The 26094-nt window shown below is 45.4% G+C and overlaps 1 protein-coding gene and 1 long non-coding RNA gene across 2 annotated transcripts in view; one reads left to right on the plus strand and one right to left on the minus strand.

The window, feature by feature from the left end:
* LOC139108848 (uncharacterized) overlaps window positions 1-26094 on the minus strand; it is an 87285-nt gene that overhangs the window by 36995 nt on the left and 24196 nt on the right. The window contains exon 2 of the long non-coding RNA XR_011546734.1: window positions 25922-25983. This is a non-coding gene — a long non-coding RNA (uncharacterized lncRNA). The remainder of the gene's footprint in view (window positions 1-25921; window positions 25984-26094) is intronic.
* Window positions 1529-17291, plus strand: LOC139108933 (protein gooseberry). The gene is made up of 6 exons (XM_070667619.1): window positions 1529-1827; window positions 7326-7639; window positions 7853-7979; window positions 11453-11624; window positions 11859-12137; window positions 14949-17291. The coding sequence occupies exons 1-6, from the start codon at window positions 1773-1775 to the stop codon at window positions 15214-15216; spliced, it is 1215 nt and encodes a 404-aa protein (XP_070523720.1). The 5' UTR covers window positions 1529-1772; the 3' UTR covers window positions 15217-17291.

Genomic DNA, 26094 nt, shown 5'->3' on the forward strand with positions numbered 1-26094 from the left:
TCGGTCGATGTCCGAAGTGATTACACGCGAATCAGCCGAGGTAGCTTCGCCGCGGCGGGGAGCCCGTCCGAAATGTCTAATGTCCCAGGAAGAAAGAAAGAAATGGCGATCGTGCTCCGCATGCGTTCTAGGACCCAGCAACATGTTTCGCCGTTTTTGTTCTTTTCTTCTTTTCTTTTTTGCCTTTTTTTTCTTTTTTTTTTAAGCAACTCGTCAACCTTTCTTTCACGTCGTCCGCTTTCCCCGCTGTCCATCCACGACGACGATTCTCATGGATGGAGAGATACGACGGCCGTTTCTTTCTTTTTTTTTCTCTCTTTCTCTTTGGAGCATTAATTACACGGAGATGTAACGATATCAGGGACACGGAAAGAGAAGCGCGCCCGTGCAAAACGCGGTGCAGATTCCGTGCCGTTCCATTTTCCGCCTCCATCACGGGCGGAAGCTTTCAGCGGCGGAATCCCGCGATTCAATTAAACGCGCGATTACTCGGCAAACGTAATTAATTTTAATGAACGATGCGCGCCGAATCGCACGGCCGCGGGATCGTGTGTAACGGCCCTTTCAGAACCTCGCACGATCTTATTGGCGGGATGCGTGATGGTACCGGAGGCGGATGGTCGGGTGGGTTTCACGATCGGAGTGTCGACGGCTGCGCGGCATTCGTGTGAATCAAAGGAAAATTAGATATCGTAAACTTATATAGAGAATCCCGTCTTGGAGCCGTCACGAAATCGGTGGCGAATTTGTAAGTCGTATCCCTGGATCCACGCAATTAATAATCCGACATTCAAAGGTGGTAGACGCTATTAATCGATGTGCGATAAGTGTCGCATTAAGAATTAATAAAACTACTCGCGATTTTTTTTATTTAATAAATTTTAAGGATGGAATATAAAATGTTGCATTTTAATAAATGTTAGTCAAGTGGCAATTTGATGGATGAAATCGAGATTAATCGCTTTTTAATAAGGGGTGAAAATATCCAGCCTGTCCGTATAAAAATTTTCCTTGCGAAGGGTTCGAGCCGCGTCGAATCTACGAACTTGATGCGGATCGATCACGGGAGGCTCGCGATCGTGCGATATCGATACCGCCGGTCATCGGGAAGAGTAAGTCAAGCGCGAGCTTGATAAACGGACGCGCCGTGTGGGTGACGTGGTGGAGGAAGGTCTGTTCTTCAAGGCGGAGTTGGAGGCGCGACCACCTCCAACACGGCGAAATCACCTGGCAGGTGACCAATGCAGCGGCACCGATAAAAGCCATGAGAGAGCACGGCTGGGACCGTCGGCTGATCGCTCCTCAAAGGGGCCCCTTGACGAAGGCGGAGCCTTCCACGGAGGCTTTCCTCCTTTCATGCCTGCCTTTCGTTTCTTCTACGTGCCTTCGTCGATCACGACCGCAGAAACCGGCAGTTCGAGCCGAGACCCCGGAGCTAACAGGTCCGTCTTGCTTTGGGTCAAAGTAAAAATTAAGAAAAAAAAAAAAAAAAGAAAAAAAAGAAAAAGGGAAATAAAGAAAAGGGTGACGAGCTCCCTTCGTTCGTTTCGGCCCCTCGCGGTGGAAGCAAAGTCGAGTGTCACCGCCAAGTTATCGTCGTCGAACGCCACCCGGCGTTCGCGAGACAGTGAGGATTCGAATTGTGAATCGAATTGTGAGCAGGACTCGGAAATCGTCGGAAGTGACGATTCTTGGTGTGGTTGGTGCTGCTCGTGACTGCAAACGCAAGGGAAAGAAACGGGAAGAAGATTTTCTGGACGGGGAACAGCTAGATGGCAGTCAGCACTATCAACATGGCACCCTACTTAACTGGTTATCCTTTTCAAGGTAAAAAATTCGCAATATTTTAACAATTTTCTCGATTGTGCGAAACATAAAGAGTATTATGACGTCATAACAATTTTCCCTCCCACATAGATACCACAGTTTTTAAAGCGTCAATCCAACAGGGCGTGAGTAACTGCTCATTTATGCAACGTGCATTTAAAATTCATGAATTTTTCTTTGAGAGATTTACTTCGGCGTTTATCTTCGTAAAAACAAATTGAGCACTATTCTTAGAAACTTTCTCATTGAGAACATCTCGCAATTAACGTCGGCGTGAGTTTCACGATGACGTTCAACGCCCGGCGGCGTTTCCGCAATGATGCCAGGTTTTACGATGCGCAATTTTGACTGAATTATTTGCCATCCGCCGGCGCGTACGTGTTGTCCAGTGGACCTTGTCATCTTTATAACACCGTTACCGAACGATCGAGCGCGCAATCGGTCCGGCCGATTAATTTAATCCGGCGGCTTATCACCCGCGCAAACTTGCGGCAGTTGGATGCCGTTACATAATCTAGATGTAAAGAGTAATTTGCGCAGACTTCGCTATTTTGCAACGTAACGTATGGCTATGATGATTTAAAGACCTGGACAACAGAAAGTTTGAGAGAGCGAGAGACAAAGAGAGAAAGAGACAGAGATAAAGAGGAAGAGATGCATAAGCAATCGCACAGAAGCCCATACGTCGTTCTGCATTGTGTAATTTATGAGTCATGGAACAATGCGCGACGCTGACATATAAATTTCGAGAGGCAATGGAAGTCAAGGGGTAACGAACCAAAAGACTACGCTATTTTCATTTCTTTTTGATTTATTACGTTTGTAAAAGACCAATGCTTCAACTTCGTAAGGAGGCAACAAAAACTCGACGCGACTTTCTTGCATTTTTATTTCAATCATTCGATAATTTACACGACAGCGTCGCGCGTAATAATTATTTTTACTCTCGATGAGCCTCGCGATTTATCTTCTAAAGAGAAGGGTCAGCCTCTCCTCTAGTTCGCTTTATTCCTTCTACACAATGCAGAAAATGGATCCCGGAACATAAGTGAACGATCGGGATCGCTTTCACTCACGCGCGCCTTTAAATCTCAGTTGTTTATCCACCGTTTCGAAGAATATATATATACGGAGGAAAGAGAGTGGAAGAGCGAGATGGCCACTTTCGAATAAAGTCTGCATAAAGTGATGCACAGGATCCGAACGTAGTGGGCGTCGGATCATTGGCAAGAGTCTCAGGGTGGTGCCAGCATCCCGTACCCGTGGGTACCTAATGTCTGATATCGGATAGGCCTCGGGCGACGGCACGTTGATTGAAGTCCTCGCGCGACTCGGAACTCACACCGCACGCACTAAGTACATGCATCCCTTCGGTACATGCGGTTACTCCCACTCAGGTACGCGCGTGCACCTTCCGCTTTCATCCTCCGATTCTCTGATCCCGGGAGGGACCGATCGGCCGCGCATTCATATCGCGGCGGATTGCGTAATCGACGCAACGGAACTTTCGTCGCTTCGCTCGGTGCCTGCGAAATTGACCCTCCGCGCCCTCGGAATCGGTTCGCATACGCGCGCCGCTCGGCAATTATCATTAAATTTATCACGTAAACGACATATTTCGTATAGTTAAAATTTTACGTAAGAATATTCTAATTTTTTTACTCGAACGGAATTAAATAATCGCATGATTTTTATTCTTTGTATATAAAAAAAAAAAAAAAAAAAAAATTAATAAATAAAAAAATCCTTTAATTGTTTCCCAAAGCTTATCCGTACAATAATCAAAAACGGCGAGTGAAACGATGCGCGATTGAAATGGCCCCGAGAGACTCGGTTGTCGTAATTGGATGATGATCAGTTTCAGCTAAAAGCCACGAATAACAAATTTAGCGATCGTATCCTGTAATTCCTGCGGGCCGTGAGAGACGCTCCATGTACTTCATCACGCGAAAATTGGAGCGATCGCATACCTCGATGCGATCCTTAATGAGATTCAATTAATACCCAGATAACACGTTGTTATTACTGCTTAAGAGCGAGAAGCGGGCCGCGACAAAAGGGGCGGGAGGGATTACCATAAAGAAAAGTCTCGCGGAGAGCGTAATTGTACAGCACGTGAACCGCGGTAGTGTCGTGGTCCGCAAAGTACATCGTGCGTCGGCTCTTCGCACGTAATAATTTATATCGAAGCCGACCGAGGAGGGAAAAAGAGTTTAATTGACGTCCCGCGACACGCGGATAATAGACGGTCGGCGACGTGCGTCGCAATTATTTCGGCATTCTCTAAGCACTTCTGCGTCTAAGAGTGCCCTCGGCCCGAGAAGAGGGCCACCGCTGCCTCGCAGGTAAAAATTAACGATGCGCGACGCTTCGCCGGGCGAATTCAAAACGGACACGGGGCCCCTCTCCGTTATCTCGTCACGTCCGCACGCGGATCATGGGCATTAGGTCTTGATCACCGAACAATCAATCGCCCGTTATCAATAATTCATGCTGGAAATTATTTCTTTCGGCGCGTTTCGCTGGGCGGCACTCGACACCCGTACAGGGTGGTCCACCGAGCGAATCTCTCGCGAAAATAGCTCCGCCGCAATCGCGCTATAATAAATCACTCGGGGGCATAAATCACTCACCAGCTGCCTGGATTAAATTGTCATCTCGAGACAATCGTATTGTCACCGCGGAACTTAACGCCGCGACGTTTGAAGAGAAAAAAAAAAAAATATCGTCAACATCGATCTTTTTATATATTCTTATTTTTTTTTCCTTTACTTTTTACTCGATGCTGGCTTCGCCGTATTTCAAAATCGAGATAATGGCCCGTGGATTCCACGTACAGATCACTTCGATTTCCGATCGAAGAGAATAGGTGACGCGGGCTTTTGCAATCGGCACCGAGACTAATTGTGCGAGACGCAGTGGGAAACTGGCGAGCTCACGTAGCAGCGGCGCGTTCCGCAAGAATGCGTCGGACAATATTCACCGGGGTGCAGGGAACAAAAACGCGAGTAAAGGGCTCGCTCGCACGGACAGTAATATTTAACTTTCGATTCCGTGACTCGAGTTACGATCTCCGGCATTCGTAGGAACGAGTCTCGCGCGAGAATGCAAGTTCGCGACGCGGCGCGGCAAGCATATCGCATGCGTACGTCTCGCACGTGCGACGAATGTCAGTTCGGCATTCCCGGCATTTTCCCCGTGTACCTTCGCAAGGATTTCGTTGACCACTTTTGTAATCTCAGACGGAGATCTCGATGGGAAAAGTTGATTAAGAAAACCTCTATTAGACCTGCCTCCAATTACCTCTCTCGCGTTATTTCCTTTTCATTAATATCTAAAAGCTATTAAGATAAGACGCCTCGATTTTTTTTTCCCCTTTTTCCTGAGACTGTCGCGGCTTACCCTTTTCTATTTTCATTCATACGGTATTTTTACCGTTTTCTTTGACTAATTATAGTTAATATTTTGCTACTTATCGATTTCAATCTTTATTCAGTCAATCTATTTTTTTATTTTTTATTTTTTTAGAAATTCACTCGCGATGCTCGCGTACCGAAAGCTCGTCGTTGTCGTCGTCGTCGTCGTCGGCGGCGGTGGCGGTGGCGGCGGCGGCGGCGGTCGGCGGTCGGCGCCTTTTGATCTTGCCTGTAATCCCGTCGGGCCCCGCGGCCTGACTGACGTCATACACCGAAGAGGTGTCCGGCGGGACCGTAACCCGGCTATACACACTGGCACGGCCTGGTGTATGCGGGAGTGTGTGCGTTGCACGCACTCGCGGATATGTCCTTACCGAGCGCGAGAGGGTCTCAGGGAGGGCAGGGCAGGAGGCGCGGGGCGGCGAAGGGGTACGGAGGGGGATGTAAATCTCTGGGGGCCCGTGATGAACGACGAAACGGGACTACTTTTGTGCCGAAGAGCTCGACGCGCTCGGGAAGGGGGTCGTCTTTTGAATTACGCTGTGGTAATTAGCGGACTCCTTAAGCCCGCGCTCCTCGCAGCAGGTAGCCGGCCGCGAATATATCACGAACCGACGCTGTACTGGCGCTCGCGAAAATGTTTCGATTGCCGGAGGATTCGCCCTACGAATTTCGCTCAACTTGCTTTAAACTTCTCCGCGTAAACGCACTCCCAGATAATTTTCAGTCACCGATGTTCTAGATATTTTATTAATATTTTTAATATAATTTCTAAAAGTAATAAAAAGTAAGTAGCTTTAGGAAATCTAAAGAAGTTCTGCAGGAGTCGCGGGAATATAGCATAAATTAACAGCGCGGAAGACATTAAGAAATGCATGCTCTAGTAAGGGATTGATCGCAATACGCGCGTGCGATTAATCATTAAGTTGCAGCATCACCGCCGCGGAGAGCTTCACGGTCGGACACGTCTGCGGATTCTGAGCGTCGCTTGCAGCATATCCACGAGACACGAATAAGCGCCCGCGCGCGCCTTCTTTTATGCAAAGTTTCCTTTATGTAAATACGTACAAACACGCAGGACGCGACCGTGCTCCCGGTTGTCCCCCTCGATGTCCCCTGCGCGAGGGAGAGATCGCTTTTAAGACTCTGGGCTTTTAAGATCGCTTCGTCTCCTCCGGCGTCTCCCTGTCCTCCGGCTTTTACTACTCCATGCAAAACCCGAGCCGTAACTCGTGACGCGGTCCTCTTTCGTGGTTTTCTGAAGCACGCGAGGTCCACCTTCGGCGCGTCATAAGAGCCACCACATTCGCGCGCATCTCATTCCGCTTCTTTGCCCCCCGCCCCCTCCCCCCTTTACCGACGAAGAGCCGCGGTCCGCTCGTCGCACGTAAACGCCGTTTGTTTGACTTCGTGATTATAATTAAGTTAATTAAGGGGGATGTCGCGGACAGGGAGGGGGGAGGAGAGGGATAGGCTAATTACCGGTAATTAGCGGTGTTTGAGCGGCACCTCGCGTGTCGCCAGGCTTTGTCCGCTAAGCGGCCCTCTTTTGCGCGAGCTGACCCTCCCGTCCTTCCTCTTCTCCGCCACTTTTGTGCGCGCGGCTCCGCTTATTCTCATTTAAAAAAATGGCCACGACGCTTGCACACACGCCGCATTGTGCCGCGGCATCGAGAAAACACGCTGTTTTTTTTTCTTTTTTTTTTTCTCTCTCTCCTTAACTTCGTTACCATCCAGCGCACGGTAGTGCTTTTTTTCCTCCCGCCTCACGTGGCGTACTTAGTTGCATATACATAACTCACATCGTCGATAATTGCTTTGTGGAAGCGATTCGTGGAAACTGTTTTTTTTACGTATATTTCTCGCGCCGGAAAATCGCGCCTTTCAAAGTTGTAACTTCGATTCGTCGCCTTCCGCCTTTGATGTAACCGACGGTGAAATCCGCGTGACGGTCTTTTACCCATTGCGTTATTATTAAATAATTACGTATGACCCGTCGCACTGTGGAAACAAACGCAGCTAGACACCTTCGCAACGTTACGTGCCATTATGATAAATAGATCGACATTATTGTATTTGCAGGACAGGGTCGCGTGAACCAGCTGGGCGGTGTGTTCATTAACGGCCGACCATTACCGAACCACATACGCTTGAAGATCGTCGAGATGGCAGCGGCCGGCGTCCGACCCTGCGTGATATCGAGGCAGCTCAGGGTTTCGCACGGCTGCGTCTCGAAGATCCTGAACCGATATCAGGAAACGGGATCGATTAGACCGGGCGTAATCGGCGGTAGCAAGCCGCGAGTTGCTACGCCGGAAGTCGAAGCGAGAATCGAGGATCTTAGGCGGCAGAACCCTGGGATCTTTAGCTGGGAGATACGCGAGAAATTGATAAAGGTCCGTTGATATCGCCCGTATTTATTGGGCTTGTATTAATTAATAAAAATTAATTTATTTATTAAAAATATAGCACGTTTAAAAGTGTAAAAAAAAAATTAAAAAAATAAAAAAATAAAATAAAATAAAATCTTTTTTTCGATTGGTAAAAGAAATGAATAAATAACGAAAGAAAAAATTATGCTAACTGGTCCAACGCGGTTCTGCCAGCAGGACGGAGTTTGCGACAAATCCTCGGCGCCTTCCGTATCTAGTATCACCCGACTTCTTCGTGGACCGGCGAACCAGACGCGCCCCGGCGACGATCTACGTAGAAATCACTCCATCGATGGCATACTCGGTGAGTATTACGAATAATACTTATCATTATCGCGATCTGATCTCCCGGGACTATCAAGATATGTTATGCGCCGAGCGGATCGCTATCGAGAAGGATCATCCGTGCCCGCAATACGTATCGTCGTTTTAACACTGCATAAAGCACTGTGGGGGGACGCGAATGAAGCGCCCGGGGTTAATCGAGCGATAAACGTAATTACAGCGTAGTCGTGTGCTAAGTTAATTGAGCCAGGGCGCCCACGACTGCTTTGCAGCTCGCGTGCCCGATCCAAAATGCAACCCAATATTCATCTCGTACGCCTAAAGCGATAAGGAAGTCGTTAGCCTCGCGCGCGTAAAGTTAAAGGTTTCTATTCGTAGGTTTGCAGCTATAAGCTCGTACACGAAATTAATAAGAAGTTCAATTACCGATCGCGGCGAGGAACGTTATTACACGGCCGCGTTTCACGGTGCTGTCCCCTCGTATTTCGTTCGTCTCGCATTCGTTGGACGTTGCACGTAGTCGCGAGTGCGTCTTTATACGCGCAAGTTCTACTTATTCAAGTTTCGTGAGCACACACCGGGGACTGGGAGGAATATAGGTCTGGTCGGCGAGCGTAAAGGAGAATTCCATTCTTTTTTATTTATTACCGGCGGTAAGGGGCGCGAAGAAATATTAGGCGTCCCGCGGCGCGTAGATGTGTCGAGTTTATTACCTTGTCGGGAAGATTTAGTTTTGATTAGACGTATGCCCGAGATTGCAGCTTCTCGCGAAGATTCACGGGACGGGGCACGCTCGACCTGTTGCTCTTTGTCGCATCGGCCAACTTTATTTGCGCCGTTGGCGAAAAACGATTTTCATCCTGCCGATACTATCCGCGTCAATTTTACAAAAATATTCTCGCCGAAAGCAGATATTAAAATGACAGATGAGCGATTAAATAATAATCGCGCGAAAGGTGTGTGTATTTTAAATAGAGCGATCGATCGTTCGTCGCGTATTTTGAGAATCATTTTTAACGAGCCGCGATGCCCAGATAAAATTGTCCGAAGGTAGCGATTCAATTACAAATGCCTTCGGTAAAAGTCCCGGGGAAGGCTCGTAGATCTCTATTGGGCTCGCTGCGTTCGCGGGCCGGGTAAATTATGTATTATGATTCGAACAAAGGGGAGGAACAAGAAGAAAGTCAGGTTGTTCTCGCCGCTAATGTACCGCCGCGAAAGGAAAGGAGACGGAGACCGAAGGTGGAGGCAGACGAGGCGAGGGAAGGCCAAGTCTTTTTGAATGCGTACCTCGAACGTAGAGCCTTCGTTCTTTTTATTCGATCGCAGCGTGACGGTTTGGCACTGAACTCGGCAACGTATTGGATCGGCTTACGACGGCGAATAGCGCGGATCGCGGGGCGAGGTGTCCCGGCGAGATAACTTGAACGATTGATGCACTAATGCGATAATAACACATCATCGTAGCCGAGTAACAGAATACGGATAAGAATATCCTCCTAGACGTACTTTCTATATACCACGGCGAGAACGCTCGCCGGGCGTTCGATAGCGGCACGCGCAATTTAATTTTCATATTAATTACCTTTTTTTTTCGACTAGAAGGTATTTCGAGAAGTTTAATGAACGGTTAAACGTGAGGTCTTAAACGGCGACAAAATGAGAAATAGCAAACAATCTAGTAGGTCGGATACACGGTGCAATCAACACGGGACGACGAAAAAGGTCTCTACACTACTTCAATCATTTCGTCCCGCGTCCATTCATCTTCCGCGCACCTTTCTCCCCTCGCCGGCGTGTCAGTCCCAGAATGCAAGATCACCCAGCGGTTCCGGTAGCCAAGAACACGCGCGATAAATAACCCCGCGGTCTGTCTCCTTGTAAAAGAAATCGGGAGGAACGATCGCGGGACGGAGGAAGAGGGACAGATCGGACGTCAGCGCGTGCAGAGGTGGAGGAAGTCAGGTGTAGCGGAGTCGGTAGAACGTGAAAGAAGAAATCGGGTGGAACGACTAAGAAGAGTCGGCCAGTCGAACCTGAGGAACGAGACGGCGCGGATTCCTCGGACGGCGCGAGGAGGACGGAGGGGGCCCATCCTCGCGCATACATATACGTCTACGCGGCACCGACCGCGGCGTGTGGTCCTCCCCGGTTCCCGTACCCAGCCGCCTGCCTCTAATCTTACAAACCGCCAACAACACACCCCGGTGCCCCGCTTGTTCGCGGAACGCAACGGCACCCTCTATTGATTTAGACGCTCTTACTGCCGGGCAGACTCGTGATTGAGACCTTCGCTGCGCGCTCGGGACGACGATCGCCGGTCATCTCTCTTCGATAGTAATTGTTCGCATCCCGACCTTTTCTGCCGACGTTCACCTCGACGCGGCTCGGCGAATGAATACGTAATCGCGACGCGTCGATCTGAACTTCGGTGCGCGATTCTAAATTTATTTCCTGGCAAATGTGGTCGTATTTCTTTTTTTTTTTTATGCGCGCGCTCTCTCGGTCGTAGATTCATCGAGTATCGACGGGCGTTGATAGTCCGTGAAAAGGTTCCCGAAAAATCATTGGGCATGCTTCTGAAAGCCTCGCAAACGATTTACGAGCGCGCGGCGGTCTTTAATCTGACGGGAACCGCCGTGCACTTCGTGGTTTTCGAATTCTCCATAGCGTTCGCGCAGGTGCTATTGATTTAGACGTTCATTTCCATCGACTGACTTAATTTCGGGAATAAATTTGTAAATTACGAAAGTACAGCTGCGAGATAAGACGTAAAGCGCCCGATACTACCTCGAGATAAACTTTATTACTCGAAAAAATATTTTAATTGAGAAGTGTTAAATATTAAATTATTCGCGTTAGATCTCATCCGTCGGAGTTACGATACGATCGATGTGGCTGTTGAAGTCGGCGTAACAGGGACAAACCGTGGAGAACAAATTAGGTCCGAAGGGGTTACAAATCAAACTCGAAATTCCATAAATAGTGTCTCGTGGGGCCAGACTACGGTTCCCATTCGGAACGGGCTTTCGTTTAGCTCGGGTGGGACGGGACATGTCAAAGAACTTAATTTCTTCGCGGCGGACCCTAATTTCTCCGGTGTTTTAGTTTAGTATAGGTTCGGCTGGGCACGGCTGTAATCAGAAGGGTCTTAATGGTGGGTTGCTGAGACCGGCGTGTGAACTGTGGGCGTGAACGACTCGCTTCCTATCTTCGGTATCTGACGTGCAGCACGTGCTGGACCGAGAGGTGCTCTCGCCGCTATTAAGAAACGCACGCTCGCGCTCGCTCCTCTCGGAAACTATCGACGATGTTTTAATGCCCGGGCAAAATATTCGCGTTTTCCTTAACGTATCAATTTGATTTTTTACAATCGACAAGAATAGCGATCTTATCTTTTCTAGGTTTACTAAATTTTTAATTTTCTTTTGAAATAAATATTTGATCGACAAAGCCGTCCGTTTCAACGGTGGAATTTTTTATTTCTTTCAGGTGGAAGTAGCGGCGACGATTCCGACACGGAAAGCGAGCCTGGCATCGCGCTGAAGAGGAAACAACGCCGAAGTAGAACAACCTTTACCGGAGAGCAACTAGAGCAGCTGGAGGCTGCTTTTCATCGGACGCAGTACCCTGACGTGTACACCAGAGAGGAACTCGCGCAAAAGTAAATTTTATTTTTTAATAGAAGGCTTCATATTAAAAAATATTAATAAAAATATTAATTTACAGAATATTAAATTATCAATTACTTTTTAAAAGCAAGTTATTAAATTCGTCAGTAACTTTCAACTTGTGACTAAAGCAAATTGCAAAAAAGTTGCAACATTAATTATAACGCCGACTTGACGATAGTAATTTTGCACTTTCGCTGATATTCGTGGGTGTCCTCTCTTCGCAGAACGAAGTTAACAGAAGCGCGAGTTCAGGTCTGGTTCAGCAACAGGCGCGCCAGGCTTCGCAAACAGCTTAACAGCCAACAACTGAACGCCTTCAACATGAGTCTACCCTTCCAAGCTCAACACTACGGCAACGGTGCTGAGAGCTATCAGAGCTACGGGCAGGCGAGTGTTGCTGCCGCCGCAGCAACCACTGCCGGCTATTCTCAGCATTACAACTACGGGGAGAACTATTACGCGGCACAGCAGCAATGGCCGCGGGCGACTTCGGACAATTACGGGTAAGTTTTAGTGACTAATAATACATTATGTTTGTCAAAATGTCCGTTTTGTAATCAGACAGAAGAAAGAGAGAGAGAGAGAGAGAGAGAGCCGCAACGACGCGATATAAATCATGAAAATCTTTGCCGGTCTAATAATCTATCTTTCATATCGATAATTGACGACTTGACGTTTCTCGGAGATCTTAACGATTAAATAACGAAAAATCTTTTTTTTTTTTTCAATTATTATATTATTTTATTCATAAAATTCGATAAGCGATTCGCTTCGCGAGCCGATCCGTAGTGACGTCGACGTGGTATGCGTAATCGAACGCAGCATCTCCCGTACGTGAACACCCCCGCAGCGATTATCCGCGATCGATCGTCGCTACCTCGCGGCACTGCCGCGATCGGTTAAAGCTGGATCACGGCGCAGGTACATACACCCTGCGCCGAAGGATCAAGACCCGGGTTGGATTATTAGCCGGTAGCGTTTCATTACGGAGGCCCAAGAAGCAACATAATTGAGGACCACACAGAAAACGTGTCGGCAGTGCCCCGTTGGCTCTCTTTCTCCTGCTTCCTCGTTCACCGCGCTATCCGTCCCTTTCTCTCGCACGTCTCTCTTTCTCTCCCTTTCTGTCTCTCTGCTCAAGTGAATCGGCTCGTCCGCTCGGCGTGTAACAACACACTGTAGCAACCCGGCCACCGGAGCAACCTGTTATTACGCCACAATGGCTGAATTAATTGTTCGAAACACCCCGGCTTCGCCGTCTTTATCTCCGCGCGTTGCCGCGCGCGCCTCCGTCTCGCGGCGATCTTTCGAGCTTACTGTCTCGCTTGCGGCACCTCCGGAGCCTTGTGCAACAACAACGGGCCGGCTCTCCGCCGAGCCATCACGTGGCGCGCAGAAACGGAGCTTCGCCGGTTTTAAACATCCGGGATAATACTCGTAAGACCCCCGGTGGAGCGCCAGCCTACCTCGTGGGGGGTCGGTCGCTCTTCGTGGTCGGCTCTCTCAAGTTCGAGCGAACGATTTCGTTGCTGCCTATGGCCGTTTTTGCCGTTTCACCTTTAGACAAACGCAGAAACTACGGATTGTCGTGGAACAGCTGTGCTAGTCACAATGCCATTTCACCTCGGAGGAAAAAGACAATTCCTGAACCCGGAATAGATAGAAATGTACTTTCGGGAAATGTGGAAACTGTTCCGAGAAAAACGTCCGAGTCATTCTGCTAATGATGCATTTTTTGAAAAAAAAAAAAAAAAAAAGAAAACGTTTTTTATGTTTAAATAGTATTGAAGATGACTGACAAAGTCTATCGATCATTAATATTGAAAAGATCAAAGTGTTTAACGCGAAAAAATTAACTTTTTTTTTTACCCAACTTTTTCTTTTTACATACGGAAGAAAAAAAAATTCAAAGTCGGCTTGTCTTAAGAGAATATTTTAATGTAAGTGCCATATTTTATTTGACGGCCGATTTTAATTCCGGAGAATCGCGAGCTGTAAATTTCGGTCGCCACTAAATTCTTAAGAATTCGTTAACGCGGCCATAGAAAAAAATTTGATTTGTGGGCGGATAGGGAGACATTCTTCTGCATGAAAATAGATTCGTAGGGCGGAGTATGGTCGATAAATCGCGCGGCTTCCGCCAGAAACGTCGCGCTACCTTCTAAATAGAAAAAAAGGGGGAAAGAAATAAAGTTATAGTGCGAACTAGGCCCAACACCGACAGGATTTAGGGCGCTTAAGCGTCATGGCGAAACGCTCAAAGGACCGACTTCGTTTTACAATCGTACGCTTTAATCGCCTGAAAATATCGATACGCGTCTCAAGTTTATTTTAATTAAAAATTGATTTCTTATGGTTCTGGGCTTTGTCTAATTTTATTTCACATACTAATCGTTTCGTTTTAACACGCCATTAACATATTAATGCACGTAATTTTATGTACATTTTAATATCATTTATACCATCTGAAATCTTTTTCTACGTGAATACTAAAAAAAATCAAAGGCCATCTCTTCGCGCTTCGTCTGTCCATTTGTGTTTATACACTTTGCGCCAAGTAATTATAATTATTTTATTAAGTTATAATACATTTTAAAAAGGACAGAATAATATCGTAAGTGAAAAGAATAAGGGTGCAGCTTTATTCGAGGGACAACGATCTGAGATCCTTAATCACGGTAGTGTATCGGAATGCTCAAAGGGCCGCGACGGTGTTTGGAAATCGGCCGCTGCCGCCCTCGACACGCCCTAACCGATTCGCGGAGCATGTATGAGTGCAGTATCGCCTTGCAAACGGCAGTAACCACTTTGGGAGAACCACACGCCGGAATTTCATTTTCGTATTACCGCGTGTGGACACCTTTCACCATTGTGCGTCCTGTTCCATCGTAATGTAGCGCTACTCCCCACGTATTCATACATATGCGCATGTACAATAGTTAATTTATATTCAAGATATCGTACGGAGATATAATTGTGAATATTGGCGAATAATGTATTTTTTTAACGAACCGATTGATATATGCGTCCCGTGAGAAACTATCCTTTTATTATCGATATTCAATAATTGTTCATTGTTATATCGCACTCGTCAATTTTTTTTTTACTTTTTTTTATATTTTAACAAATGAATTTTCCCAGGCCTTTCTCTCAAAATTAAATTAAAAAAAAAAACGTTTAATACTCGTAACGTAAGATGTGCTCAGCCGCAGGTCGGAATAAAAATCAACGCTAAGGGAAATAAATTTCATTTCGCAACTCTCGCGTCGTCGTTTATCTCCTTCTAAGCAAAAACACGATTTCGCCTGTTGCAGATTATTCAATGCTTCCCACTACGGCAGCGGCAACCTCACTTCTAACCTGACTTCCACCAACTTCAATCTAGGCAGTCTGACGGGCAGCGTTAGCCCGACCGGATCTAACATGAGCGCCTGCATGGTGCAAAGTGGCGCATCCTCCTCCGGGGTGCCAGTCTCAACGGGAATGGCACCCCATGTGACGCCGCACAGCCCCAGCGAGGCTAAGAGCGGATATCCGTACTTGGGAAGCATCGATTCTCAGGTTTGCGGACGAGTTCATTAAATTTAATTATAAGAAACGATCGTACGTCGATCGCATGCGATAACATATTGATGGACACGGAGATATATAGAAGGAAGTGTTAATTAATTAAAAATTGTTACTGTTATTTATTTGTTTTTCTTATCTTTTTTTTTCTTACTTTTTTTTTTTTTTGAGGCTGGATTTAAATTGATAGGAATATGTGCGCGCATTTTGAAAAAGACTTCTGATCGGCGAGATGTGCTAGAATACGCTTCTTTTAGCTTTTATCGTTAAATAATTATTCGCGTTAATATACGCAGCTGCTTCTCTCAGAAATTTAGGAGACTTTTTTAATTTCGACGGTGACTTTATCGCAATATCGTGTCCGAAATGGCTTCCGATTGAAGTAGGTGTGAACTGTGTTATATATATATATATAGTCTTCGAAATTTGGTGAGATCTTTCTATTTATTAAAGTGTAATTGGTAATTTATGGATAAGATGCAAGGCGATTGTAAATATCTTAACCGCTTCATAGATGATACGCGTAAGCTTTTCCATCGCGGAGCTATTGCATATTTATGGTAGAATTAAATTGAAGTTTAAGTCGTAGGCGTAGGTAAGTCGCTCACCGATTTCCAAGAAATATCTTAATTACGAAGATTTATTCGTTAGAGTGATCAGCACTTGGCACCTGTGCATCAATAATGACTTGGATGTTTTACCGTCTTAGAATCGTCTTATCATAGTAATAATATAATGCAAATACATATGTTCACGTACGACACGCGCATATTTTATTAATAAAGCTGTATATATTCACTCGTAAAAATTGCATCGAATCACGTATCGAGGAAAGTTACTGATAAAAATATTTTAATTGGCCAGTTTTGATTATTGTATATATACATCCGCACGTAACGTGTCGTGGACACGACAGTTATATCCGACTTGTATAACGCAACGTTACATAAATAAATGGAATATATGGAAAATTTGTACTTTTAATTTGCCGTCGATTCTCCGTTGATTTTTCGTAAGGTAAGTGGACATTTAATTTTAATTAATTATTATCAATATTAATATTGAGCAAGACTAAATATTTCCGGGCGTTCAACTGATTTGTCGGCTGCAACTCATTACGTATTTTGGAAAACTATGTTATTTCCTTTTCTTTATTGCGTATTCCCCCCCTGGGCGGTATTTAAAGAGACGGTCGGTTTAAAAAGTGGTGCGTGCATAATTCGCGATCGGTCCCGAATCGTCAGGCTTGTCTTCTGGTTTTCAGCCGCCCCCGCGAACCCGTCGTTGATCACGGGCCCGTCTTCAGGAAACAGCGCGCGGTCAGCGGGGGGTTCAACGGGCCTCGAAGAGCCGACAATCGAGCACAACGGTGACAACGAGCAATCAGCCTGCCGTATATCTACGGGTCCTGTCGCCACGCATTTGTGCCCCATTGTGTCGACGAAGTAGGTGGTCGTTCTTTCTCTCTTTCTTTCTCTCTTATACTGCCTGGCCCTCCAGGATCTCGCGACATAAAAGTACCACCGCATCGACAATTCGCCCTTACCGACTTCTAACTTTTAACCCTTCGCGTCTCGTTGAGCGATCGTATTTACGGTTACAAGAACGACACGCCGTAAATGTGATATTAGCAGCGGATTATAATACTCCCGGCTGATTCAGAGAGACGTTTGTATTACGATTTAATTATATTTTGGGATTTTGTTAGGAATTAATAATTATTTTGTTTTACAATTCTTTTTTTTGTGATTTTTATTATTGAATAAAATTTATTTTCCACGGATTATCAAACGGCATGGAATAAAATAAAATTTCCGAGTTCTGTCGTACGATGTATCTTTTGGACCTCACATATCGTTTGCCTGCCTCCGTATGTAATTCGCTATTCAATGATCCCCGCCCATTTTCCAACCCCCATAGACGCGGTACAGGGTTGCTTCGAGAGCGGCTCCTTTGAACGACGCCGGCCTTTCTCTCGTCGCCAATCCTACCAAATATCTTCCCCCAATCTGTTGCTTCAAAATTGCCCTGACCCCAATAGCGATGTGGTAGGTCAAGATACAAAAAAAAAAAAAAAGAAGAAGAAAAAAACGGCGTGGTCACGTATTTCGTGAGAACTTTTATCGTAAAACACAATCTTAACTATTTTTTATTCCGATAAAATTTGTATTCTAACTTATAGCTGTATCTTTTAACTACTAATTATAATAAAATATTTTTTAAGTGATTCGAGATGCGTCGTAATAAGAATTAATTGTGATAATTTATTACAAACGACTGTCACGCGTATACTTCAATTTTATTAATTAAAAAAAAATCTTATTACGATTAAAAATCGTTTATTACAGATTTTAGATCGACGTTTGCTCGCATTTTCCAACACGGTAACCATAACAGATGTACCGGCAACAGCAAAGTTGACAAGTGTGACGACCTCCCAGACTCAAACCGCACCCTCGCGATGGAAATCTGAGGGTGTCCTTACGGTCAATCCGTGCGTGCGCGTATATTGCGTGACTTCGGCCTGTATGCGCCGCGATGCATATCCGAGACATATATTTTTCACAGTATAAAGTCGCTTTATGCGACATAAAACGGCTAATGCGATTTTCTTCTAAGAGATGCATTTCTGGGCTATATGTTATAAATTTCAACCTAATTACCGTCAATTATTACTTTAGAATTACTGGCATTACCTAATCGAATATCAAGTGCAGCTCTGTTAACTAAAGAGGACGACGTGGCAAAACAAAATGCTCCTGACACTATGGACTGCTTCGCCGATATAATTGCTCTCATTAAATGTCTCAAAGGTAATACGGTATTGCGAAAATTCCACGATAATCATTCGATGATGCAAAATCCTTTCACTGCGCCGCAACTACTTTACGGCAGTGCTCGAGGCACTTTTTCAGCGCACGGTGTTTTTAAAATAAATTTTTTTTTTTTAATTGACTTATTTCAATGAAGATATACCTTTCTTTTAATTATTATCGCGATAGATTTTTCGTTAATCCTTCTTTCGATTTTTACAAACGGAGTGTCGGAGGGGAAATGAGATGGGACAAGCGAAAAACACACAGAACCAGTTCACGCGGACATGATGGCTGCTCCCCCTTAATGGCAATGCAGCCCCCCGTGCGGTGCATCGTCGGCCCTTTTCAACCAATGGGATTGCCCGTCGCGTTTCGAACAATGGTGCGACCGAATAGATTAATCAAACTTAACCGAGCCAATGAAAGCCGTGCAAATCCCGCGTGGGGAATGCATGCATGCGTATACGCGCGTACGTGCTGTCCGTTTCGTGCGACTGTAAGCGAGCAGCATTTGCACGCTCGCCCATTTCGCGTCCTAGCGAAGTCATGAGCCATGAGAATACATCGCGCCGGCATCATGGTGTTACGAATTTAACGACGATCTCGAATCGACACAATTCGGAAAGGACTCCTTTGACGCGAAGACCTTTACCCCGATCTGTCATCGAACTCATTCATCGTACGTGAGGTGTCTTTGCTTTTAATTTTTTTTTTTTTTAACGCTACGGCAACTGCGGGCAATATAAATTAATAACAGTATTTAATTAAAGACTAAAGAATTGAATATGCTATCAATTGTCATAAGAAAAGTTCTAGTTTAGACATTTACGAATGTAATGCAGAAGTAATACTATGATTCGTATTCTGTACTTTACAATACATTTTTTTCTTTCTGTCTTGTTTTGATATAAATAATTTTAAAGGATTTTTACATATCTATGTAATATCTGTTGATAAAAATTTTACGAAAGTCTCTCAAATATTAATTTTCATTTTTCATCATGTGACATTATTGAGATTGCAAGGAATCACGATATTTTATATTATAATTTTACGTCAGAATCGAAAATGGTCGACTGGGTATCATCGAGGGTGCGTTTCAACGTATTTCGAAATGGCGCCGAGGGGACAGAGAGTATTAAGAGGGGAGTTTTTCGGGGGGCTGCTGCTGTAACCAGGGCTTTGATGAATGAACCGGGGCTTCATGCCGCCTCGGTCGGCGTTACCCACACGGCAGCTGGCCACGCCGCGTTGATTGGTCGCGCATCACGCCGCGTTTATGGATCTTTTGCAAAACGATCAGCGTATACGCTAAAGTCCCCCTAACCAGAACCCCCGTAGATCCGCGTTGTTCTCGTACTGGATACCAAGGTGTGCGCCCCTCGACGCGAGCAGCTAGGGGCCGCGCTTGGTGAACTTTACGTCCGACTAAGCGACATTTTATACTTATCCAAAACCACGATATAACGTTACTATTATAATTACGCGTTATTACCGTTGCTCGCCTATTTTATAAATATATTAAAAAAAAATTTTTTTTAATAAGTAAAAATAGTACAAAAATAAAAAAATAATGTCGCGCGACATTTATGTGCGAGCCACTTATCTACTTCAATCGCGAAAGAAACGAAATATTTTGTGCATCTTAATTGATAACGACAGTCTCGAAGATGCTCGGCTATTTTCTCATCCCGATCGTCTGAGGGCCAGGGGAAATGGAGAGGGTTCCCAAGTCTTTTGAGCAGAACTAAGTTCGTAACGCGTGATGACATGCTTACTTACGCCAGTCGACGCCGATACTTTTACGCTTTTCGGCCGGCGACCTGCGACGGAGAATTTGATTAGGTCAATTATGTGGCGCCGATCGGATCTTCACGTGAAATTAGATTGGCCACGTCAGTTATTACACCACAAACGGCCTTTTTATCTAACTATAGCCACTTGGGGCGTTCCGTCGCGCGCCCGATCTCTATCTCTAGGCTTATGAACCGGTGCTAATTTAATTCGCATCTAAAGCAATATCGCTACCATTAAGAATTGCGTAGAACAACATGTCAATCCGACGCGTATGTAGCGACTTATTCGTATTTGAATACGTGAGCAACAGGTTGTATTTTTTATCGACACGCGTATCGTTAATACGTAATTCATAATTATACATCGTAAAAGGGGAAGTGATTTAGAATATTTTTATGTGTAAATTAACGCGTTTAAAATACGCGAGAAGAAAATTATTGAACTCTCTTTCGATCTTTGTTTGGCTTTCGAAAAATACTTTACACGATCGTGGCCCGTGTCACCACAATTTTGACAAGTATTATGTCTAATCTCTTTTAGGAGTGGTACCGCGGGCGGATTTTCTCCCGAGAAAGGGTTGTTCCAGGCAAAATAAGCCGAAGATCAACGCGACTTTATTTCACGTCTTTACGTATCAACTTCAACGATCCGATTTTCGTCCCTTTTTTTTTTTTTGAAAGATTTTTCGGATTTTCTGGCATTTCGTTACTAACGTTACTAAGAACAGATCACAAAACTCAAGAGTGTCAGCGGTACAATATGTTTTGACGGGATTTGACTTTCGATACGACAATATCTTTAGTTCAGACACCACTCGAGCGAATTTGCTTGCTGACAGTTCGCCAAATTCTAGGTAACCTCTCACAACCTTCCAGGTGGTCCAAAAAGAGTCAGATATATATTTAAAAAAAATAAAATAATACGTTTTAATATTCGTTTTAAAAGTACATTATCCGTCATCAAATGATATTATCCTATTTATTTTAGCGTTAGCCAAATAAAACAGACGCCTTATTGTTTTAATTGTTACGAAAAGCGCTACCTCCCTTTGATATATTTTTTTTTTTCAATAGAGTAGCATTGTCGACAGAAGACTACGGTGTCAAAATCCAACAATCTGTAACGAAAGCGAAAAGTCTTGCCTCGCAGCGTTAGTCGGTTAAAGACCGAGTCAAAAGAGGCCCACCCTCCCTTCCCGTCTCTCTGGTCCCGGTCTTCGTTCCCAAACCCGGCGCGTACGAATCGAGCGTACAAATATGATTTAAGCGTGCAGCAGCCGAGGGTTGAAAAAGCGGTCCTGACCGCCGCGGAGCACTTTTCAGCCCCTGAAACCGAAGCTCGGGCTTCGAGAACGAAGACCACCCTGCCTTCGCGCGTAAAACTACGTGAAAAACTACGGCGTATACACGCGCGCAACGTACGCACACCGGCCCGTGCAAATTGCGGTGCGTGAGTGCGTGCGGGAAAAATCTGTGGAAGCGTCCATGGCTAAATTCTGACACGGTTACATCGCGCGTTTAGTTAGGGTAGTTAAAACGGCCTAACTGGATTAGTTTCGTTTGGTTATGGCGATGATATAGACGTGGACACGGGGAATTCGACATTCCTCGTTAAGCGTTCGCGCGTGGATCGACCGGTTGATCCGCTAAATACGTTACGCGATATTAAATATTTTGACATAGAAGACGGCGTAACTACAAAATAATTTTGTAATTGAAAATTTGACATTTAAATTACCAGTAAGATATTAAAAAGAAAAAAGAAAAAAAATTTATAAGCTGCCTGTCAGAAGTACATTTTTATATATAATTTGCTATTTTTACTACTTGTAAAGGACTTTTGGTAACTTAATTAGACAGTAAAGTTCAAGTACGGGTAGATCGTGGAGGTCCGTCTGAAACGCGATTCCCTCGATAGATCTCTTCGATCATCGGCGTTCGATACCCGCGGGAAGTCCCAGAAGAGCTTTCACGATGGGGCCATTCTCGAATCGTTCGAATCGGGGTCCCGGTGCCGAATTCGCAACGGACCACTGGTACCAGCTGCCAGAGAAATCATCGTCGGCGGCACCGGGGCCTCTCACGGGTTCCCCGATAGGGAGGACACGGCGAATAATCGGTAAATAGGACGAAGTCGCGAGCGGGCGACACCGGGCCGCGTCCAATCCGTGTTCACGCAGTAAGCGGACTGTGACGAAATCCGAAACTCGGGACCAGGATGGATTCCGCCGCCGCCGCCGCCGCGCGCGGGATCCTTTTTAACGCTCGCGGCCTGCGTCGTGCGGTCAAAGAGATCGACTTGGCTCGTGTACATAAAGGATCAGAGAGCCGCTAGATGAACGTGAGAGCGCGGAAGCGGGACACGAGTCGTCTCAACGCGGGTGGTAAACGTATTATAATTCTGTAAATCGCAGCTTAACGTCTCCGAAGAAAGGGAAAATAAATTGCAGCGAATAAAATATAGGCGTAGGAAGGAAGTGGAGGGTACCGAGATGGGAAACTTTAAGACGGTGAAAAATGAAATGCCGAGAAATTGAAAGTTACCAAATGACACGTTCGGCATACGTACAATCGTTATAATCCCGCGAGGTTGATTTTCTCGTGTAAAATTACCCGTAAATTTTCAACATACGAATACGTGTTAATTGCGAACGCAATCGCTACTCTCGATGATAAAATCACGTCTCGAGCTAAACTCGATGATTAATATCCTCGGTATAAATGCGCCGGTATCGTCGTATACGTAATTAGAAAATTATATAGATCCAACCGAGAACGATCCCAGATCCGGAACAGTCTCTACGCGAGTGGAAATTTATCTAATCTGATTTTGCAGCTTGTGCTTTAAAAGAAAGATAAAATCTGTCTAGTCACATTCCGGCTTGGACCATGTTTATAAATAGATATCTAAACGTTTCTTCGCCGCGTACTTGTTTACTGTTGTGTGCTTGACCATACGCAACGTTCGCTCGACTGCCGAAATTGTTGAGCTAACCGGTTCTCGCTGCCCGTCGCCCGCGCGTCCTCCACCTTGCGAACTTGGAGCGCGAAGACTGCTCGGCCAGATGTAAACACACGCACGCACTAACATTACCGTGACGGTCCGCGAGTCCGGCGGACTCGGCAGTCGAGATTTGCGTAAGATCAAAAAACGCGCGGAAGACTAGTACGCGGCGAAAAACGTTTAGATATCGAGTTTTTCTAGCTCGGTGCTGGACAGTTTTGCTACAGCCGCGAGATGAATCACGAATCGGCAAGCTAATTATTAGGTAACGGTGGGAATTAATTTCCACTCGGGTAGTTGATCGTATGTGCAATTCGCGTCCGATTTTAATGAGAACGCGCTCGCGTTGCCGCCTTGCGAAACAGCTCCGGACGGCGAGATTTAATCGGCGTGATTCGAGTAAAGCGAGAAACGATCGATTACATCGTCGAACGCGCGCTGCCGCGCGGCAATATCGGATGGATATCGACCGAAACGTGCAAGCCGAGCACAAAGGCACCGCTCGCCATCGCCGCTGGAAAAGGCAACGCGTAAAGCCGCAACACGGAATTACACGGAGGAAGAACTCGCAATGCCTCCCTCGCAAATGCATACGTCCGTTCGTACAGGCTAGTATCCGCATAGTTTTAGAAGACCGCGGAAAAATACGAAAGAGAGAAAGAAAAAGAAAGAGAGAGAGAGAAATATAAATCACAGATGAGAAGTCATCAACTTCTTCAAAGACTTGAAGAATATAAAACGCTGCCGTTACGATCACATTGGTTTCACCGAATTTCTTGCCCTCGCAGATTTCTACGAGCAAGAAAATTATACGTCGTGCGGTGTTTCTGATTTTTTTTTTTTTTACTGGAATTGTCGTTTATTCGCGGAAAGCGCTTTCAGCGGTTCTTTATATATTGTATATATATATATATTAAGCGATAATTTCGTTTAAGTATTTTGCAAGGTAAAAAGAAAGGAAAGTGCGTGGCGCGGAAAATGCCGATTCTCTAAAAGTCACTCTTATGTCCCGTTGCGCCTCGCCGCTTTTGCAATTGACCGTCTTTTACTCGCGTCTATTCTTTTCACCATGAGAGTTTCATGATTACGCTATCGCAATCGCTCGAGCAAATAATATTCATCACGAAGATACAGGTAATTAATATTCTCGCAGTCTCTTTCTCTCTCATTAGTTCTGTATAATTAACGTTCATGTTACATCGGTTAGGTATTTTATTTTATTAACAACTTTGCATAGCAATGCTGTCTCTGGATTTAATTAAGAAATTATTTTCTACTTTCTTTTTATATTTTAAAAGCGAGACGTAGGAATTTAATTGTCGCTAATTTTTTTTTATTTTTATTTTTTTTTGTAAGTTTCCTTCGGATTCCCCGACATGTTCATCGCTTTCGAGGGCCATCGAAGGACCCAGACAAAGTGACGGCTCCTCGTTTCCGTCGACAGGCTAAGCAATCCCCGATCGCGGCCGCTTTCTCACAACTCATCCCTAACGTGTTCCTCGCCGAGACATTAAAGTCACGAACGGATGCGCGGAACGGCTAAACGGACTACGCCGCGTCGTCGTCTACTCGGGTTCTCCTCGGATCTCGGAACCTCCTCGAAGGTGCAAAGGAAGACGATGGCCGAAGTGGAGGTGGTGGAGAAGGAGACGCAGAAGGAAGACGGTCGAGGAAGAGAAGAAGAAACTTCTCGGCGAGCCCCTCGAGGCCTCGCAATTTTTCAGAGGGATTTATTAGAGCATCATTTTAAGGCTTTATGACCATCTGGTCGAGCCAGTCATCCCCCTTCGCCCTGGCACTTCCACTTCGTTCCGTCCCACTCGACACTCTCGTTCGGGCTCCGGGCCCAGCTCCGAGAACACGAAAGATCGCGCGGGAGAGACGAGTGCCCGCTCGTCTCGTCTCATCTCGTCTCATCTCCTCCCGCCTCGTTTCGTTTCGTTTCGACGCGAAGAGAGGGCACACTTCAGCTAATTATTTTATTCTCACGCCGGGCCCGTCAGACTGCGCGTGCCCTTCATTAGAACTGCCTCCGTCCCCGTCCCGCGGCACCCTTGGGGCACCCGATCGTTTAGTGGATTACTTTAGTACGCGCGACAAAACCCCGTCGACTTCGAGTATCGACACCGTGACAGCTTTATTTCGTAATTACGACTTTAATGTAAAATCACGACAAATCGATCAAAATTAAATCTCGCGCTGTGAAAGATGCCTAAAAATATATTTTTTTTTTTACATTTCGGAAGAAGGGGCACGATAACGTTTTTTATTTTTTATACCGCGCGTCGACGAAGTCGATTCTCCGCATATCTCGCGCACGTCGGTGCCGGAAAGATTGAAATCCGTCAATTAACTCCTGATCGGCGCTTTACGGGCGCTGGATCCGAGACTGATGGGTCCCGCGAAGGCGCAAGGGAACTGCCGAGGAGGGGGCCGCTTTATTATCGCATGGGGTGCTCAAGGAAATAAACGCGCTCAAGTAACAGCGAGACGCGAACGCTCGCACGTCCCCGGATTTTAGAATGGCCCGTCGCGCTTGCCGCGAGTTATTTAAATAAAGCCCTTTGTCGGGCCGGGTCGAGCCCATTACCGAAGTACCTTTATAGCCACGCGTGTACGCCGATATGCCATATTACCGTTTCCCTTTCTTGTTTCTTTTGCTCATAAGGGCTTTCTCCTACCTTCTCTGCCGGGCGACCGAGCGGACGCGTGCAAGCACGCGAAACTTGGCACCGAGTTATATTTTGAACGCTTTCTCTCTCAGAAATATATCGCAATTGCAAGAAAAGATTTTATTCCGAGAATAAATTTATTCCGATACGTAGACAAATTTTTAAAAAACGGTATTTTATACGAAACGCAATATTGAGAACGTTGACTACGCCCGCAAGTAATCAAGAAAGACGTATTCGCCTTTCCGTTTTCTAACTACACTACTTTTCAAACTACGCTAATGCTACTAAATATAAGCAACAAATCTACGAGTTGTAATTTATTTTTAAGCTACACTGTTATTAATTATTATAATTCAACATGTATTGAAATATATTAAGACTGTATTTTTTCGTAGATCAGTTGCTCGATAAGGAAAATTTTGTACTTACATATATTTGATGCAACGTGGGCGGAATTCAGCTACGGAAACCGAGGATGATAGGATGATATTCTGTAACACAAATGTAAAACTCAAATGAAAAATATGAATAAAATAGTAACAATCAATTTTAAGTCTAATTACTATACCTGGTTTTTAATTTTTTTTTTTTTTTTTTTTTTT

The sequence above is a fragment of the Cardiocondyla obscurior genome, linkage group LG16 (assembly GCF_019399895.1).
Source record: "Cardiocondyla obscurior isolate alpha-2009 linkage group LG16, Cobs3.1, whole genome shotgun sequence".
In the NCBI taxonomy this organism is placed as follows: Eukaryota; Metazoa; Arthropoda; class Insecta; order Hymenoptera; family Formicidae; genus Cardiocondyla; species Cardiocondyla obscurior.